This window comes from Argopecten irradians, chromosome 1 (genome assembly GCF_041381155.1).
Source record: "Argopecten irradians isolate NY chromosome 1, Ai_NY, whole genome shotgun sequence".
In the NCBI taxonomy this organism is placed as follows: Eukaryota; Metazoa; Mollusca; class Bivalvia; order Pectinida; family Pectinidae; genus Argopecten; species Argopecten irradians.
In genome coordinates, this window is record NC_091134.1 from 27,573,273 (window position 1) to 27,593,364 (window position 20,092).

Consider the following 20,092-nt stretch of genomic DNA (forward strand, 5'->3'; position numbering starts at 1 on the left):
TTAATGTTCTCGTCGAATGAATTGTCCCTTTAAAAAAAAAAAAGTCTACGCTTAACCCATCGAGGCCAGTCACATCTGGGGACAAAAATAAACTATATTAATCTTATACGGGAAACATCCAATTCATCTTCATATAGAATAATACAATAAAATTGGGAAAAGTGTACTTGGGTTAATTATTATAACCACCTTATCACTAAAAGGAGCAGCAGGGGACAACCATTGTGTTGTACATCAGTACATCAGCGGCAAATATCATCACAGTGTTTACATGGCTTTCTCTGTAGTATACAACATATATATACGACCAAAATACACATTGCTGTATAGCTAAAAAAAACAAATATTAATGCGGGCCTTTGACTGTCGCTACTGTAGTGTCACGGGATCCGAGGCGCGTGTCACCTTATTTGTAAATAAACAGCTTTATTAATGCAGTACAATAGCAGCAGGCAGTAACTGCCCGACTAGGAACAGCAGACAAGTCGGGACAAGACAGAGTCTTCTATTGTCCTTCGACCTGTATCAACTTACTAATGATCGAGTTGGAGATCAACGGGTTCTTACGAAGCACACTTAGGCTTAAAACTGACTTTCTTAAGCTGGCAAGGATTGTAGGATATCGTCTATGAAAGAAACATTTTAACCATCCTGATCGCCCTCCGATATGCCTCCAAAATGTTTTATACTTTTCGTTGGTTTTAATAAGGCGGTGTTTTACCTTGACATTTATGAAAATACCTTGCATGGAATTGTTTTCCTCTATGTTGACAGCAATGAAATATATATATAGCGCCATACTTCTGCAAAGAGTTAGAATGATCCGCATTCAAATCGTCATACTGTAATATTGCTATCTACCATTCAAAGATATATTTCAAAACATCAAAAATCACATTTGTATGTACGCTGCTTTCAATTTAAATTTATGTTTTTGAGAAAGAAATCATTGTCTATATCTTCAAACGCATTAAAAAGTTATGAAAGATGTTGTCGCCTTGACGAACACCGTTGAATGCGTGAAATATACACTTTTGGTTCATAAGCATTCCCTCAAGACATGTCACCATTTTGTCGGGAATAAATAACATAATTATATCAAAGCATAATTCATCATCGGTGATTCAGGTATATCAAAATACAAATTTTATCTCATTATATTTCACAGCCTAAATGTTATGCCAGGGGAAATAATTCGGGAAAAATCGCACGTATGAGAAATGGTTCTCCGAATAGCTTATTTTAAAGAATTTGATATTTCGCCTTGGTATTAAGGGGATAACGATCTAATTATATTGCACAATGTGTTGGCCTATAAATAGAAATCAATCAACATAACTCTTTTGAAATGAGAACTCTTCAGTTTGGAGGGAAAACATTTGTGGATATCGATGTTGTTTATGGACAACTTCGGTTAAACGTGTAACCTCCCATTTCATTGGCTAAAAATATCGGCAGAAAAATCTGCCGGGACCAATCAGATGTCACTTGACGAAAGCGGTGCTTTGAGATCGAGCTGTCCTATGGGTTGCCGGTATATTGTTCGATAAGTTGGCACATGCTATTGTGATATCTGGGAATGTGTTTATTTTATCTTGCAGAGTAAACGTACAAACCTTTGATTTGAAGCAGTTTCATCATTTCTATTGGGAAAAATGACGGTTCTTGCACCAATGTACATAAAAATTAATCTCTGCACTGTGTTGGGATTTCATTCGTCAGTGTTTGGAAGGTGCAGTTTATTTTTCGAGGCGAATTGGTTTTACAAGACTGCAATTTAATCGTCTCCGATTGACCGAAAACAAATCTAAGAATGAAATACACGAAAATGAATCACCCACCAACAAAATTTATTTACAGTAATTGTTCCAACAACCAGGGTTATAATTGCGGCGTTATATAATTATACACTTCAACTACACAAATATGTGTTGTATAAAGAACAAATCATAAAGTTTTAACGAGGCCGACTAAATATATGCTTGCAAACGAGAAGAACTGACAAATAAAGATATAGCGGTTGTATTTTTATACCATAGATCCTGAGCACGACAATATCGTTAAAAAAAACCTTGACAAGTTTTATCATAAATCACAGTTAAATATGTCTATGGCTGTATCAGTCCCGTCTGATATCAGAGGCACACCACCTGTCTCTGTGTAGGGGTCTGATACCAGTATAGTCAGTCAGATACAAAAACACATCCCGTGTATATCTAGAGCAGTGTATTGTTTTAACCTTACCAAGGATCTAACGTCCGGATATCATCACATGGTGTTTGGTTGATAATTACAAACACCAGGATTAAACTGTCGTTTGGACCTACAATTCAGTGTGACTTCTCGTAAACAAGACTAAACTCCATGGATACTCTAGTACGATGTAATTAGTTCTAACGTCTTAATCCCAATTATCTCACATTAGTTGTCACGATATCTACATGTACGCTTGTCAATCTGTGATAAGACTTTGACCTTTGTTTATGTTTTTTTATATTTTTCAGACAGCGTGAACTGTAGTCCAATCACATCACAGTCAAAGAGATGCTGAACAATGTGGTGACCGGCTGTTGATTATAGAACGGCACAGCATAATGGCGCATGCGTGTGATGAACATCGAATATCATTTCAGAACAGCTACAATGTACCGTATCAAACATCGAGTATGTTCTCGCCAGGAATTATGACTGCACATTCCTTTTTGAATCAAAGCAAAAACTATGAGAGTCCAAATTTCGTAAACTATTCTCCAACTGTTCAGCTGTTCAAAGACAAACTGGCATACAATGCAGCGAATTCAAGACGAGGCTCGAGCGTTTCGACAAGTACTTGGGTCGACCCATTGGCATCTAGTGCAAATCCCATAATACAGCAGACCCATCCGAACACACCTAAAACTAGCACCCCTCTACCGACGAGAAACTCCGCCTCAAAACGAACAGTGCGTTTCCATGACAACCAAAGCGTTAGAGCAGACGATGATCCATTGATGACCTTCTTGTTGAAAATGTTGAGCAAAATAGAAGAGGATAGGGAGGAAGAATTGGCAAGAAGGAAGAAAGAACATCGCCAATGGATGGAGCGAAGACGAATAAGACTTCTCACAGGCCAGAATTTGGAAACGGAATCTGATGTGAGTATTTGTCAGCAATTTCTTTGATTAATGATATAGCCAAAGCTGTCACGTGATTTCATTGTAAGTCTGTGTTGGCGTATTGTAATTTTAATAATGTCAAAAAGTCGGCGGTCGTCGTGTCAATTAATATAACTAAAATACACAAGATCATAAAATAACGTCGTTGAAGGGTCAAGGTCAGGGTCACATAATTTCGTTGAAACTATTTTGCTATCATATTATAAAGCGAATTTTGTCTTAATTCAACTCAATACTTGGTAAGTGACATCATGATAACAAGGCGAAGGTCACGAGATCACAAATTAATGAAAGTAGCTAAGCATTCCAATTATTTAAATAACTGATCACTGGTGTGTTTTGCCAACCGAACTATAAAACACGACTGGAAATACATTTGGCTTGATTTTGTTGTTGTAATATCATCAGACAAGGTTGATCAGAAGGTCAAGGTCACTGAGTAAAATTTACACCTCTTTTTATCTGTTATGTAATTATTTTAAAAACAGAAAGGATAGTTGGAATACAGTAAATCTCTAGGACGAAAGTCAATGAGTTAGGGGTCAAAATTAATGGAGTTTAAAGTTCAAGTACGAATTCTTTTCTGACATCTTACATTCTTGGATTTGGATGTCGATGGAAATAAAGTATTTCGGCTATCACAAATGGATGCTAACACATATATAGCATTATCATTTATTGACATTCTAAGATATCTTTATACAAACACTAACACCGAGACCTCGTCGGAAACACACGAGTCACTGCTCTACGTTTGTGATGTAGAGCGGTGATTTGTGGGATTCCGACGATGACACCGAGATAAATGTAAAGAAACAATGATCACATCAAGTATTTGTAAAATATTCATGTCCTTGGCAAGAATTTGATCAAACGGTTACGGTCTCTTGAAGGCAATGAAGAATACCTATTTAGGATTTTGTATCTTTTGAATAGACATGATATTAAATAGCACTGAACGGGAGATAACTCGTACAGCTACATTTATTACACACCTATTAGTAACTACACAACTAACTTTTAACCAAACCTAACCCTAAATGAAAAGTTATAATAAAAATGTGATATGAAAGTGGAACATAAGAGACCTGGCTAATTTCAAAGTATAAATGTGCATTGGATAATATACCGGTCATTTGCAGAGATGCATTCAAGGCGAACTGTGTAATATGTTTCAAGGATAGCCTCCCTTTCTATGTGGTATTCCACACACTTTAGTTGTAAGCGGTTAACGTCTACAATGGCTTTACTTTAGTCTTATAAAAATGAAATTATTACTTCCCAAGAGCATAGCTATTTGTACTATGTCTCGTGTGTCAAACAGCTTTATTATCCTTATATAGTTAAAATCGAGGATAAAACAAACATGTCTCTGAGCCATCAAGATCTCATTTATTTATAAAGTGGACTCATTTTAAGAGATCTAGTTTGACCTAACCAAATTCGTGTTAAGAATTCTACTTTTCTTACAAGTTAACCTTAAGCTGATGTTTGTCATATACAATAGAACCTACTGTTTGCATTTTTTCTTGCTAATGGACTTTGTCTTCCTAACGTCTCCCTTTACAACACCTCACACCAGCTTTTATTCCTATAAGGTAGCTTTCTGTACCTTGGTACATATCACAGTCGATCAAAATGGTAGTTTCCGAGTGCCCAGCTCACCAAATTGTACTATTGCAGTCAGATATCAAACAAGTGTATTTATATATTGAACGTGATTGGGCTAACTGGTACAAAATATCACAGCTGCTTCAAACCAATATTAAGAACATACCTATAAAGACTTTACATTTTGTAAATTGTTAAATATCTTACTTATTAACGCCACTATAATGTTTCTTAGCATCGGCTATCTGTCTGTGTGAAAATAGTGCGTGCAGAGCACTTGGCATTTAGCTTATTTTGAAAGGTCAAACGGAATTTATGACTTTTGTATGGTTAAAACAGGCCTATCGGACCTTTTTGAGGGTACGTAACAGTATTATATACAGCTGTGATCGATACGATGATTCATGACATTTCGTCCCACTAATCCCCCACCAGATTAGCATGATTAACGTAATTTATAAACAAACCCACTGGAGCGTGCTCGCCGCGCTCACCTGTGCTCAGTGAAATGTAATTAGTTTATTGGGTTGACCGGCTAACGAGCCCTTTTCTGATTGTGTGCCGTAAGTCACTTGTAGTTATCAGTAAGTAACAGTAAAGTATGGACTAGTACTGGTGACGATCTAGCTATGGTCGCGCGGTGAATTCGGGAGAGAAAATTCCAGGGATTTCATACAAATTCTGTAGCTGATTAGAAAAAGGTAAATTTCAATAATTATATTACCTTTATTTCATTAATTTCACACTCCTGCTCAATTCAACTTCTCATCTGATATCACTATAACAGCTAACCTTAGAAGTTGGCATAATTATATTTACGATTTTATATATAGTATTAAGATCCAAATGTCACTTTCTTTTAAAGGCCCACTACCTTTCCGAAACGGTTTTTGATTTTTGAAATGGGAATGTAAAACGAGATTAATAATTTTGTCGAGTGGCAAAAGTTATTAACTTAACGTTAATACTACACTTATTATCACCTCCTAAACAATTTAATTAAAATAAATAAAATGTTAATTTTCATAACGCGGGTCGTCTTATGTTTTCCCCCGTCGTCCTAAATACCGCGCGGTAGTTGACTATCACTGCGGCAGACGGTAAAACAGCGAAATGACTCTCCATTGTTATCATATATTACGCAGGAAATCTTGCATATGTTTGGTGTTGTAACCTCATCTTAGGCCATCGGTATATATTTTCTGAGGTAATTAATGTTTTTAAGAAATCTTTATATTTTGCTCCGGAAAGGTAGTGGGCCTTTAAGGGTTTAACTTTTGCTGCGCGAAGCAATATTAATGTTTATTTAAGAATAAGAACGCGTTAGAAATTGCTCTTGTGATTTACGTTCAATCTAGATTTACTTAGATACTATGTTAACTCAAATTTTAATGAATCAAAGGTCTAATCATTTCAGAGTTTATTAGCTATTCAAATAACGCGTATTTGGCCTTTATCTAATTTCAGAACAAGAAAACATTCCAAATTAAGTATTTCATCTAATTAAAAAGATGGGTTCTTCACGCATGATACTGTTATTTTGAAACAGTCTCTAGCATTTTATATTTATACGTATATGTATTATTTTTGGTTAATCCACGAAAAACTATTTTGATGGAAGATGCTCTGATAACAGCCAATTAAGTTTCTCCTAATTTAATTAATAACATCATAATATTTAAACTATAATTCAAACTGTTTACAGTGTTTTTAACGGGAACATCTAATGCAATAATTTTTATTAGTTTAAAAAAATCCAAAATATAGAAAAACATGTAGTCCAAATACTTAACCAGCCCAACTACCTAGCGATTACCTGCTTTATGATATCTTTTGATTATCTATAAGACCAAATATGTTGTTTACAAATGTAACTAACAATACCCACTTGAAAGAAACGCTTACACCGTATACATGTAGTTCTTTACTGTATTTTTTATCCAACTTAATTCTTGATAAAAATTGTATATTTCATTTTATAACTTTGTGTTTCATTTCATGATAAAGTATCAGGTAGCTTCGAAATCGTCAAATTGATAATAGAAACTATAACATTTTGGTGCACGTAACATACTTTGTCCTATTTAAAACCTGCATCGAATCAAATATTTCGAAAAGAAGAAGAATAAAAAAACAATTGCCAGTTACTAAAGGGAGGTAATTAGCTATGCATATGTTAATAATGCATATTCCGTCCAGATGGTTAAATTGGAATGTTAATCCGTTAACAGAATATGGCCGGACAGTGGTCAAGGACAATAGACAAACATGTCCAGGCTCCCGCAGTGGGACAACACAGGACAAAGGGGATCACATTAAAAATGGACAGATTATAAAATGTCGGTGTCACACAGATTGACAGGGAATTATACCGGCCGGGGTGTTAGCACAACAAAGAATGTGTACTTTATACAGGGGGAGATGGCAAGGTTAAATATACCTGTAATGAGAGATTTGAATATCTCTGGTTATTAATAGTTACATGTAAAGGTCAACAGGGGACTAATTTGGTTATTATTTGTTATAGCGGAAATTTATGAATCCCATGAATTCATGAAAACCATGAATCCGGGATGTTTGTAAATGCATAAGCATCATTTTGTTTTTTATCATGAGGGAACAAACAACAACAAATAACAATTTCACAGCGAAAATGGTATTCAGATTACTTAGTCTGAAAGTAAACATGAAATACATTTATTATGAAAACTTTAAATGCGAGAAAGAGATATTTATTATTTCATTGTTGTGTGTGAGTGAGTCAGATGTTTCATTAGTTTTGAGACTCGACAGGGAATTTGTATTAAAGGAGTAGTGAAGTAAATACTTCTAGATTTATGTGCACAGTCTGAGCCTTGTATTATTAGTCAAGTAAATGATACTTACTCTTCCGGCCTACCTTATTCTAGGAACATTTGAAGAACTGTAAACATTTCTTTTTTGTTTTTGTATTTTTTGCTAGAATTTGACTTTGGTCTTTAGCTTCGTTTATATGCCTAAATTGTATTTTTGCTGTTATTATATTTAATTACCTTAAAATTACCTGTTCTTTTTCTCTTCGTGTCACATAAAGCAATATGTTGAACCTCACCTCAGTGGTTTGTTTATAACACCTCCCTGGACTGCCATTCATGTCTTCCACCTTATCTCATGTTTGATTTTTCCTGCCGTTCTCCATCATGTTTCCTTGGTCCATTCACGCTGCACATTATCCTCTGTTGTATTTGTGATTATCATTTTGATGTCATGTCAGTGCTTCCATCGGCTCATGTCCATATCGCCATCTCCTGATCCTCATGTTTTTTTCCTGTTGTAGACTGTGGCTCACTGAGCCAGCCGTTGATTGCTGATCTTGAATGCCTTCTATAACCAGAGTTGTTTCCGCCTCATATTTCTGTTCTGTTCTTGAGGTTCAAACTTCTCCATGAATTTCACTTTAGTGTATCAAGCATTATCCTTCTTCAACGTATTTTGGAGCATTATATAAATCAGCTGACAAGGTTAAACACAAGTTGAGGACAGTGCCATACTCCAGTTTGACTGAAATTGAATTATTGGTATACCATAAGTGTAGCCCATTCGCGTAACGGAATATAATGGTTTAGGTTTCAGATAAAACAGAAACAATGCATGATAAAACGCATTACCAAAACAGAAATGATAAAATGCATTACCAAAACAGAAATGATAAAATGCATTACCAAAACAGAAATGACAAAATGCATTACCAAAACAGAAATGATAAAATGCATTACCAAAAACAGAAATGATAAAATCCATTACCAAAACAGAAATGATAAAATGCATTACCAGAACACACAACCAAGTACCATGTAAAAGATAATGTGTAATGCTGCTCTTTTTATGCATAGTTTGGTTTCACAGTTTTATTGTGATACCACCCTAGCATCTGTATACAGAGTCTTTATATGTCAGTTTTATTGTGATACCACCCTAGCATCTGTGTACAGAGTTTTCTATGTCAGTTTTATTGTGATACCACCCTAGCATCTGTATACAGAGTTTTCTATGTCAGTTTTATTGTGATACCACCCTAGCATCTGTATACAGAGTTTTCTATGTCAGTTTTATTGTGATACCACCCTAGCATCTGTATACAGAGTTTTCTATGTCAGTTTTATTGTGATACCACCCTAGCATCTGTATACAGAGTTTTCTATGTCAGTTTTATTGTGATACCACCCTAGCATCTGTATACAGATCTATGTCAGTTTTATTGTGATACCACCCTAACATCTGTATACAGAGTTTTCTATGTCAGTTTTATTTTGATACCACCCTAGCATCTGTATACAGAGTTTTCTATGACAGTTTTATTGTGATACCACCCTAGCATCTGTATACAGAGTTTTCTATGTCAGTTTTATTGTGATACCACCCTAGCATCTGTATACAGAGATTTCTATGTCAGTTTTATTGTGATACCACCCTAGCATCTGTATACAGAGTTTTCTATGTCAGTTTTATTGTGATACCACCCTAGCATCTGTATACAGAGTTTCTATGTCAGTTTTATTGTGATACCACCCTAGCATCTGTATACAGAGTTTTCTATGTCAGTTTTATTGTGATACCACCCTAGCATCTGTATACAGAGTTTTCTATGTCAGTTTTATTGTGATACCACCCTAGCATCTGTATACAGAGTTTTCTATGTCAGTTTTATTGTGATACCACCCTAGCATCTGTATACAGAGCTATGTCAGTTTTATTGTGATACCACCCTAGCATCTGTATACAGAGTTTTCTATGTCAGTTTTATTGTGATACCACCCTAGCATCTGTATACAGAGCTATGTCAGTTTTATTGTGATACCACCCTAACATCTGTATACAGAGTTTTCTATGTCAGTTTTATTGTGATACCACCCTAGCATCTGTATACAGAGTTTTCTATGTCAGTTTTATTGTGATACCACCCTAGCATCTGTATACAGAGTTTTCTATGTCAGTTTTATTGTGATACCACCCTAGCATCTGTATACAGAGTTTTCTATGTCAGTTTTATTGTGATACCACCCTAGCATCTGTATACAGAGTTTTCTATGTCAGTTTTATTGTGATACCACCCTAGCATCTGTATACAGAGCTATGTCAGTTTTATTGTGATACCACCCTAGCATCTGTATACAGAGTTTTCTATGTCAGTTTTATTGTGATACCACCCTAGCATCTGTATACAGAGAGCTATGTCAGTTTTATTGTGATACCACCCTAACATCTGTATACAGAGTTTTCTATTTCAGTTTTATTGTGATACCACCCTAGCATCTGTATACAGAGTTTTCTATGTCAGTTTTATTGTGATACCACCCTAGCATCTGTATACAGAGTTTTCTATGTCAGTTTTATTGTGATACCACCCTAGCATCTGTATACAGAGTTTTCTATGTCAGTTTTATTGTGATACCACCCTAGCATCTGTATACAGAGTTTTCTATGTCAGTTTTATTGTGATACCACCCTAGCATCTGTATACAGAGTTTTCTATGTCAGTTTTATTGTGATACCACCCTAGCATCTGTATACAGAGTTTTCTATGTCAGTTTTATTGTGATACCACCCTAACATCTGTATACAGAGTTTTCTATGTCAGTTTTATTGTGATACCACCCTAACATCTGTATACAGAGTTTTCTATGTCAGTTTTATTGTGATACCACCCTAGCATCTGTATAATGAGTCTTTATATCAGTTTTATTGTCTTTATTGAGTTGTCTTAACAAGTACGCGATGGCACACCGGGCCGTATTCGTTAGGCTCTGATTTAGACCTTTCTCAAATGGCTCACATTTGTTTTTATATTGAAATCCAAAGTCATCTGCCATCACCAAGGAAGAAATAAGGATGATGTCTCTTACTACAAAGGTCATTCAAAAGTGTATGGACTTGTTATGTGTATTTCTGTGAAAAGAAATATAATGTGGTTGAACGTAACTAAGGGGAAAGTTTATTGAACATTTTAAGCTTTAGAATATGATGTGCGTTATAACTATCATAGTTAGCTTTGTATTTATACTTACAAATTCGTGTAATGAGACCGACTAATGACAGCGATCCTTTACAATCTCATTTCTATGGGAGACTCAAACAGTTTAAATCTATAAAAAATACTTTGTAAGCTAATTTTACTCTATTGAACAAGAACTCCATATTTCGATCTAAATGTTTTACTGTTAATTTGCCATATGTACATACGTAAAGTATCAATAATTTGAGGTTATCCATCTGGCCAAAATTAGTTAAAATTACCAGCTAGCGCATACCACAAAAATGTAGATTCTAATTATCTAAGAAAAAATACTTAAATAGGTAGAATTCGGAACAATTTGGGATTGTTTTGGCTTTAACACATCAATTGTACCTCGTTAATATCGGTTATTAAAATCAAGACAATATTATCGTCTTGGAAAACTATCTTGTCGTGTGATAATATGACAAATAAATGTTTTCGTAATTACGAGAGTTGTAATTAGTACATTGTTCGTTTACAATACGGTGTGTATTGTGGTTTTAGATATGGCGTGAGGACTATACATTGGAATTTACAAGATCGGTAATTGACGGCTCGGCCTATGTTAATACACAGTCGATTTTAGTTAATGAGGAAGTGCGTACAATAGATACGTCATTACTCTCCTACTCATTGTTCTCTTCTAAGTACCCCTAATTAGGAATATACCTTATTTATATTTACTGACGGAATAAATCCCCTCTACTAAGAGAGTCTAAAGACACATTGTGTGTTTCACATTCACTCTTTTGAGTCGCCAAAGTCTTTCAACTGATTCTAGAAGTGTATCTCTGCCTGTTTCGAGTCGCCTTGATACATATGGTCATTGAGGAGTTAACGTTTGATCTATATAAATCTTTAAGGTTTTAATAAAATTGCTTTTATTCCTACCAGATAATGCTAAATATGATGAACAATTTTCAGTCGCTCAACGCTTATATCTTAAAATTGCCGTATAATCTATTTCGATGATATCAATGGTGAAATGTCATAGTAAAAGTCTTTTTACAGTAAACGATTTGTACACACTTTGGCTCACATATTGAACAAATATTGATATCCACCACCACAAATCTCGGAGTCCATTTAGACACATATATAACTATATAGTCAACATATCTCTCGGGATGTGTATTGGCCAGAATAGATAAACCTCTTAGACTTCCTGTGTTTACACGAAGATGACAAAGTTATATTGGCCAAACAGTAACAGACCTTATCCAAGCAGCTAATTAGATTTATCCACACGGGCACCTGTTAAATAATACAGTACTAGGTGTGGACTTAGATAGGCCATTCAATATTCGTCAAGTGAATATTTGTATAAATCGAGCAATGGATCTTGTTTTCTAGACAAAACCCAGAACAAAGTTTACATTGTAGCCACTTCAAGCGTCGCCAATTTTACATTGGTGATCTCAAGTCACTTAACTATTGTTTGAATTAGTAATTCAATCCGTACTATATATTTTAATATGATGAGATCTTTTGTTAATATATTGACATAAGTGACCCAGTTCCTAGTCCGAGCAATGCATGCATATTTTGTATATACATACACACCGTTATATGTATATGGGACGAGACACCGTCATTTCACACTACACTATCCTAAACATTACGGTTGTGAAATCTAATACATTTTCGACCAGCCTTGTCGATGACTTTACCAGATAGTGTAGCCCATTAGGAATATGCGAACCTTTAAATATTTCCTATTGAGCCAGCTACAACATTGATCTATGTAGAAGTATTTTGATGGTTTTACGACAAGTCTTTGCCGTTTTATGTAACGTCTAGCAAAGACTGTCACGATGGCGGACAGAATGAAGGTAGGTCGTTTTTATGATGTCCATTATCTACCCCTTCAAACCTTCTCTTTACTCTCTGTGATAGGCTAATAGCCCTGATTTCTGAATAAGTTTACATGTTTATGTGTATATTGAACTCTATTAACCAATTGAGTCTATTGAATGAGAATAGACCTCTGTACGCAAATCTGACATTCGAGCATCAAAGATTCCTTATACATTCAGATTTGAAGTTTAGACTAAACATTAACATTATATTATGTATTCTATCAATTACCATTGTCATTTAGATACAGGTACAGTACGTTGTCAGAGTACATTGTCAATTAAATTGAATGTCCATGTAGAGATATTTCTATATCTACCCGGTATAAGAATGTCATTTTATTAGAAAAGTATGCATACCATTTAAAAATTCCCAAAGACCTTTCATAATGACTTGATTTTGTTCGATATACACAGATAGTTGTAGTATTTTGGCTCATATTATTCTTCCGTATGTCAAAACGTTTGGCACTTCCATTTGTCATCAATGAACTGTATTGAAATTTGGATTATTACTGACGATCAGAACATCGTATATCATGAACATGGTTTTTCGATATCTTTAACCTATACTGAAGACAGAGTTGTGTTGTTCTATATAAAGTCTATAGTTTCTCCTACACGACATAACCCCCTTGTCTGGTCAACACGGCTTGGCTGTCATAAAATAGTGATAAAGTCAGTCCTCATCTGTGCCAAACCATTGTGATATGTAAAGCTGATTTAAAGACGTCTCCTATATATAAGTAAAGTGTATTGATAAAAGACGTTTGTAGAACACTTTCAAAAAAACACTTTGATAGGAGTGGAATGTTTTCTCCGTAACACGATAAAAACAGCTGAATTACAATACTGATTTCATGGCCATGGCCAATCCATCCAAGTGATCTAACATATAAGGACGTATTGTCATCCACTTTCAAAAATAATAACATCTCTGAATTGCAACCAACCAGAACGGTTTGATAGAAAGTCTTTTTTCACCACATAACCAAACTGCTGGTTTGAATATCTATTGTCGCTGCTCTGTCACAAACAATGCTGTAGTATATAGTATGTATGAGCAGAAAGCTCGAATTTCGGAATAAATTTGATTTTTAAATCCCCCGAATGTGGTATAAGTTTACAATAAAATACATTATTAGCTTATTAACTCTGTCGAGATACTGTGAGACTGACTATGTGACTTGTGTTGTATGACACTTAGGTTCCCGAACACTGACCACATGACAATTCCTGGTCTGTCCTCAATCTCGGCAGGCCCAAACAGGGTATAGAGCCCATCATATCAAGTCCTTATTGGGCAAAATATGTTCGGCATATAGTGAAAGGGACACCGTCGGAGTCACTACATCCGTAGACCGAAAACTTAATCCAATGAAGGTTCGGGCAAGTAGGACAGAAAAATCCACACGTTATCTATATTGTCCAGAAATCAGCAGATCATGGCATTAGGAATTCATTAAATGAGCGTTGAAACAAACTGCTAGATTGAAAAAGACTGGAATGATTAAGTCACCCGACTGGACAGACTAACAATGTTAAGTTGAAATTGTTTCATCTAGTGAATCTAGTGAATGGATCATCATCATCTACATAATGTAACACGGAAATATTGTATTATCATTTTCTAATGGACATCCTTGACCTTATCGTTTCTTAATTCTAAAATCTCAGAGTACAGGATGCTCGGAATTATTGTCTAAAACAAAACCGTCATTGGTTATTGTGTGTGACATCACAGGATATTGGAATCTGATTCATTACAATATCAATACATTGGAATAAATCACAGAACTCACATTACGTTTTGAATAAGTCGTGTGGTCGGACAGGTGTATGGCTGTCCTAATGCTTTGTGCTTTCGTGGGACACTTTGTACTTTGAAGATGATCTAGTAAATGTAAGTAACCATTCAATCTCACTGTTTCACAAACCTGTAGTTTATGAGCGGGTAATATAACGTTTCTAGAACTATAGACTGTAAAGTCTAGAATATATGAAATAAGTATTGCATATCATATAGTGATAGAATGCCAGATATAAACACGATCTCGGTTGCTTCTTTTGTTCATAGAACACTAAAATTCTGAATTTTTTCTAAAACACTAAAAATTATAAAATTCTCGTAACCAACAATGACGATGATTGGACCAAATCTGTTACCATGACAACTAATAAATAACAATAATTCCCGTGTCATTGTGTACAAACAGTGTAAACAACAACAGGTTGTTTTATCTGATAAGTGTAGTGTGAACAGTCTCGTTATCGTGATACTGTTATCATAACGTGTTGTAAATCACTTTGTGGGGTTAATTTAAATAACTGGCTGAGCACGTCACGCATCAATGACTGTTAAAGACCGTTAATGGTCGTGTGTATTGGTATACATTCCTAAAAGCCCAATTATGTGTACAAGTCTAGATCTGACTCTAGTCACCTGATTTGACTCGAAGCACTATTTCTTATTTAAACATGAAGACCTAATTTTTTCTTGATTTACTATTTGTAATTTTGATCAGCCGTTCCAGCCCGATTTCCTTTATCTGTTGTGCAATGTTTTGGCTATACAAATGATCGGCATTGGCCCCGTTCCTGTGTTGTGCTTTTGCGAAGTCCTTAGGGTTGAATTTAAGTGCTGACGACACTATATTATCATATCGTTTCCTATAAATACATCAGTGTCCATGACATGTATATGCTTCCAGATTAGTTTTCTTTCATATTTCATGGTTTAATCGGTTAAACCATTGCATTTGTTGAAACTAGTGCATAATTATCAAAGTTCACAAACTTCAAATATCATCCCCTTCCGACAGACACGTCCTTGAGACCCCGGCAATCTAGTATAAGTGAATAATCTACTTTCGTTTTCTAGTAAGTCTAGGAACCTTCTGTAAATTCAACAGTCTATTCATAATTCCAATTTCTGGTTGAAAATTCAAATTCTAGCCTCCTACCCCACTCCTAGCAGTCGACGCACTATTCATATTACCCTTTTTACTACAGATATTACCACTCTTCTATTTTCTCTAGTGCCTAACTATAGAATAATGTACACTTCCTTGAAGCCCTATGACTATGATGAGATTCACCTAAACACATCATCTGTCTTTCTCCCCCTAGCCCCACACACAGCCTGGAAACCTATGTAAATCCACTGTCCAGATTACCCCATTGTTGCTTAGTCAATGTACTCTCTATCGTGTATTGGTCAATCGTTCTACTTCTATCTAAATGTGGATTTAACAACACGACCTGTCAAATCTTATCAAGTCTTATCGATAAAGATGGATGACCTCAGTCATTTATGACTTTTCGGTCACATTGGATATATCAAATTTTGATGGCCCCTTGCAGAGCATCATATCTTTGACAAATTCCATAAACTCTGTGTTTCAACTCATAAATCGTGACAAGTTTATCAAACCCTTCGGACCATATTGGCCACATATTGTTATTAATACTGAAAGTGTTTAATCAGGGCATACTTACCCTCTCACAGATGAATATACCCCATATCTTTCTTCGTTTAGGAATGTCTGTGTCATGACCGCAGGTTTTGTTCATAGAAAACTTGACTTTTGTAGCTATCTAAGTTATTGAACTGCAACATATAAATGATTTGATGATATTTATTAAATTCTATATTTTCAAGTATTCAGTAATACGATTTCACGTGTGACCAAATGTCACAATTTATATCCAAACTGGGGATAAAAAGTTATTATGAAGTCGCACCGTACATATGTTGGTTTAGCGTTCATGGGTGAAGGTAAGCTTTCACGTGGTCGTAGCGCCCTCGTACAGGAAAGCATTATTGCCATATTGATGTCTTAACAAAGACTTGGGCCATATCATTAGATAAACATTTCAAGTGCATTTATGGATATTGTCACAAAACATGTTAAAATATATATATATATATATATATATATATATATATATATATAGATCTAATAACAATAGCATCTGACCAAAATGGCTGGAGGCAGAGAATCTATTTTTATATCTGATAACTCATTCTGAATTCTGATCATTTTGGACGTCGATGTTTGTGTTCTTTCCGGTTCGTTGTTCTTTCCGCATGACTTATTTGAAAATATACAATTTCGTAAATTTGGTAAATTTACTTCAAATTGAGATAACATGCATAAAAAAAGTAACATGCAATGTTTTGGACGATCTAGATGTTGAAACGTGACATTTTCAAAAGGTCCGACTATTTATTCTTATTACAAGTAACAGTGACTTGAGCATTTCATTAATATTTAATAAAACTTCTAAACCCTGTGTTGTCTGTTATAATTTTTTTCTAGAAAATTTATTAACGAAAATCATATTTATTGATGCTTATTATTTTAATATCATATGTGGCCACTCCCAATATTTGATGATTTCAAAATGATGTTCAAAGTAACATTTGGCATATGACTGTTATAAATCACACAAAATTCATAAATTTCCAGTTTGAAATTATTTGAGTAAATTTAAATCGCATTAAAATCATCACTTTCATGTTAAGAGACCTGTGAGTTATAACGACTAAAACCTGTTGATGACCGTCGTCGTGCTAATTTTGGATGTTCATATCAGTGTTCGTCACTATTTAAAGGGATATATCAAAGGCGAAAGATCGACAACCCGTAACGAACTTTAAAAATCTGATAAAATATTTCAATAAATGATGTGTTTACATCTTAGTCAGCCGGTTTTCAGCAGATCGTTTTGTGTTATTGTGCCGCACGCCTGTTGTACTGGGGACATGCTAAGTACACTTACCTCACACTATAACCTCTGTAATGGGCACGGTGGTGTTCAATAGCGGTAATACTAGCAGGTCTGTTGGAGTGACGGGGCGATGGAAACACTCCTGGATATGTTTGAAGAATTCACGAGGGTTTATTCAGAATGTCCTGTAGGATTTTCTAACCTTACAGATTTGTTCAGGGTGCTGTATGGAAACTGATTGACATGATGATAACTTCCCTGAACATGACTGACCTGTTCTAAACTCAGGATTCATATTTGACACTGACGTGCGATAATCTTCACATATTGTCGGATATTAGGAAGTTTTTACTCAATTAAATTAAATTTAGCTTTCACGACTTTAAAAAACAGTATTGGAGGACTTTACTGTGTTTTAAGTTTCCATATGTTACACTGAGAGTGTTTGGAACAAAATAGGTCTATGCGCTGCTACATGTTTTCCATACAAGGATTTTAATTTTTTGTAACTGTCGAAGAATTCCACCCTCAAAAAAGTCACAGTTACTAGTAAGATACTATTACAGGATCGCACCCGACGGATGAAGCCGAGTCACCTAGGTTGGTAACGTACCTCTTGTAATGCCAAAACTATTCTCTACAAGTTGGAATTTGCATATTTTGTAATCCTTTACATATCTTTTATAAAAACATGTCTTCTAAGGTGTGTTAATGATACTTGTTTCAGTACTGTGGTATAACTTACGTCCTTGTTTAACATGTACGACGAATAAAGATATCTTGCCAAAACATTGAAGCTTTCCATAGAATGTTGGGTATGTATAGTGTCCTCCCAGCACTTAGAAACAAGAAGATGTAAATCTGATATCGAATATTATTTGACGCATTCTCGATTTTATTCTTGATAAAACTTTAGCCTAGAGAAGACTTCATTACAGTCGGATGACAGCTTCAGAACATTTCCGGAGACTAAGTTTTAATGATTTAACTGATAATGATCCAGCCCTCCGGGAATTTGCACGCATTCTCTAGTGACGGTTCTAGATGCGATAGGTTCATCTAACTTTCGTACCAGTAAAGATAATGGGTTACTATTTTAAACTATTTCTATGATTTAGCTGTGAGGTAGATTTTATACTTTCAGTATTATAGTTTTATCCTTTAGAAATGGTTACGAGGAAGATCTTTATTAAATCTATTGGACACGCGTATTATGTGACCTAATCAGATATACTGGTACACCTATTTCGGCCCATGGGCGGTTTGTACTTGTGGCAGTGAAATCTGAATTCATTGTAAATTCTAGGTTAAAAGTGTATCCCTTTAGTTTTGTTCATTGTGGTAACTTTTCCACTAGACTACAGTATTTCTTCACTTTATCAGTTTTGTCGGACTAGATGGAGACTGAATTAGGGAATAAGAAGCAACGGTAAATGTATAATAAGCATATGTAAGTATTTTTCGTCATGACGTTTATGAGAAATTTAGAAACGATACTTTTGTATAGGCACGATAGTCATTATTCTACTGCAATATTATTACAATATAACCATTCAGAGATGTTAAACAATATAACTATTCAGAGCCGACTTATTTTCAGAAGGTCGATTTCCCGTGAAGTTCGCACGTGAAAGGGATATTATCATCATTCTTAGTGCACTTCATTTAATGACAAAACCCATGAAAGCATGTCCGTGCTATAAACTTGTCGTTGGTCGATGATTTTGGGGTTTACAAAATCATGGTATTCCTAGATCCTTGATTTCGTTTCATTCACACTAAATACGATATAAAACAAAACAAAATCAAAGAAACTTGCTTAATTATGTAAGACGAATCCAGTGCTAGGATAAGCTGGTCTAGATAGATTGAATTGATGTTTTTGGTTGGTTAAGAATTTAAATACCGTGCGGCATTGACGAGGTAACTTGAATTTACTACCAAAATTTATCGCATATGCCGGACCATAAATACTCTCTTTATCACCAAGACACCAACTTGCGAGGATCATTATCAGAAAAGTGAATAAACAAGCCAACATAAACACTTTCATAACAAAATAGAAACGTTCGTTTGAGGTATTCGTAAAATTGACGTGATATTTCACCGAATTCCTACATGAATTTCAGTTTATCGTTTTTGATTCTTTTCAAAGTCTTAAACTTTCCAGGGTTCGATGCCCATACAATAAAACATGTTAGATTTAAACGAATTAAAAATTCTAATTTATGTGATGTATTCTTAGTATATTTTAAATGGTTTGGTTCAGTGCCAAAATCAAACATTAAATAAACTATTGGAATGCTCGCTGAGTGTTACATTAGTGCTATTTCAGGCTCTGAGAAGATTTTACATTTCTTTAAGCGTCATCATATTTTAACGTAAGGTCGCTTTTGAAAGTTTACGCAATAATTAATTAAGATTTCGTTTTAATTTCTTTATAAATGAAGCATAAAAAATAATAATACTTTAACAAACCTCAAAACACGAAAAGTGCTAACATAAGATGACTTTTGAAATTCTTTGAATACAGTATGGAGCAGTTCGATTTCTTTAATTCTTCGTGGTAAATGGTTAAAGGTATGAAGTATTCAGAGGAGTCGGCTAAACTTAGGAAATTCACATTTACATTTTTGTATCTTAATCTTACGTCATGGCCAGTATCTATGATAAATATTGGAAAATGAATATATACTGAAGCC

At 34.9% G+C, this 20,092-nt stretch overlaps 1 protein-coding gene across 4 annotated transcripts in view; it reads left to right on the plus strand.

The window, feature by feature from the left end:
- LOC138322735 (uncharacterized) overlaps positions 1-20,092 on the plus strand; it is an 85,401-nt gene that overhangs the window by 19,684 nt on the left and 45,625 nt on the right. Inside the window, exon 2 of one of the 4 annotated variants that reach the window (XM_069266813.1) lies at positions 2,505-3,134. In XM_069266813.1, coding sequence (XP_069122914.1) covers positions 2,595-3,134 — 540 coding nt within the window. In that variant the 5' untranslated portion in view covers positions 2,505-2,594. Of the gene's footprint in view, positions 1-2,504; positions 3,135-12,471; positions 12,633-14,376; positions 14,560-17,505; positions 17,991-20,092 lie in introns of those variants that run through there. The other 3 variants (XM_069266821.1, XM_069266837.1, XM_069266829.1) reach the window with 3 other exon arrangements.